The sequence below is a fragment of the Meleagris gallopavo genome, unplaced genomic scaffold (assembly GCF_000146605.3).
Source record: "Meleagris gallopavo isolate NT-WF06-2002-E0010 breed Aviagen turkey brand Nicholas breeding stock unplaced genomic scaffold, Turkey_5.1 ChrUn_random_7180001854197, whole genome shotgun sequence".
Taxonomy (NCBI): domain Eukaryota; kingdom Metazoa; phylum Chordata; class Aves; order Galliformes; family Phasianidae; genus Meleagris; species Meleagris gallopavo.
In genome coordinates, this window is record NW_011120659.1 from 23651 (window position 1) to 24718 (window position 1068).

The window sequence follows — 1068 nt, forward strand, 5'->3', positions numbered from 1 at the left end:
GAGTGTGTGAGTGCTGCCACGAGTGTGAGTGTGAGTGTGAGTGTGTGAGTGCTGCCACGAGTGTGTGAGTGTGAGTGTGAGTGTGAGTGTGTGAGTGCTGCCACGAGTGTGAGTGTGAGTGTGTGAGTGCTGCCACGAGTGTGAGTGTGAGTGCTGCCACGAGTGTGAGTGTGAGTGTGAGTGTGTGAGTGCTGCCATGAGTGTGAGTGTGAGTGTGAGTGCTGCCACAAGTGTGAGTGTGAGTGCTGCCACGAATGAGTGCTGCCATGTGTGTGTGAGTGTGAGTGTGAGTGCTGCCGTGAGTGTGAGTGTGAGTGCTGCCACGAGTGTGAGTGTGAGTGCTGCCACGAGTGTGAGTGTGAGTGCTGCTGTGTGTGCGAGTGCTGCATGTGTTTGCACTAACATGCAGCCACGTCTGCACACTACACGCACGTAACACACGTACCCACGTGCTTTCACAAGTGTGCAGTCGTGTTTGTGACTGAGCACCATTGCAAGAGCTGGCAAATGTTTGCGTGCTTCGGTGCAACTGCTTGCACACACGCGCACTCGTGTCACCCCCTGCTCCGTGCCCCCCCACTCACGTGGTTGCCGCAGAGGCTGATGTTGAAGTGATGGAAGTATTTGAGGCCTTTGGAGGTGAAGCTGGGGCCGCTGGTGAAGGCGGTGCTGGCAGACAGCGCTGAGAAGTCGTAGTGCAGCGTGCGGCCGGGCAGCGCCAGTGAGAAGGTGCAGTCACTGTAGCAGAGGGAGCGGATCTGCCCAGAGTGGGGGACTGCTGTCACCCAATGGGGTCCCATCGTGCCACCCAGCCAGGTGTTGTCACCCACCGGGACGTGCAGAGGGCTGGAGGGTGTCACCCACGTTGGACGGTCAGGGACGGCTGTCACCCATCAGGAGACGGTGCCACCCACGTGGGATGTCAGAGGTTGGCAGAGCTGGTGCCACCCCAGCGGGGACAGCCAGGTGCCGTGTCCCCCTCCGCTCCCCAGAGTGCCACCCGTCAGTGATGCCCGGGGGGAGCCCGACACCCCCCCACCCCCAGGACTGCGGGGACACGTGGGGATG

The 1068-nt window shown here is 60.7% G+C and overlaps 1 protein-coding gene across 1 annotated transcript in view; it reads right to left on the reverse strand.

Annotated features, from left to right (window-relative positions):
- The window catches only part of LOC104915829 (UPF0577 protein KIAA1324), a 6263-nt gene that overhangs the window by 2336 nt on the left and 2859 nt on the right, over positions 1–1068 (reverse strand). Inside the window, 1 exon segment of the mRNA XM_031557549.1 lies at positions 559–893. Within this exon segment, the coding sequence (XP_031413409.1) occupies positions 559–893 (335 nt within the window).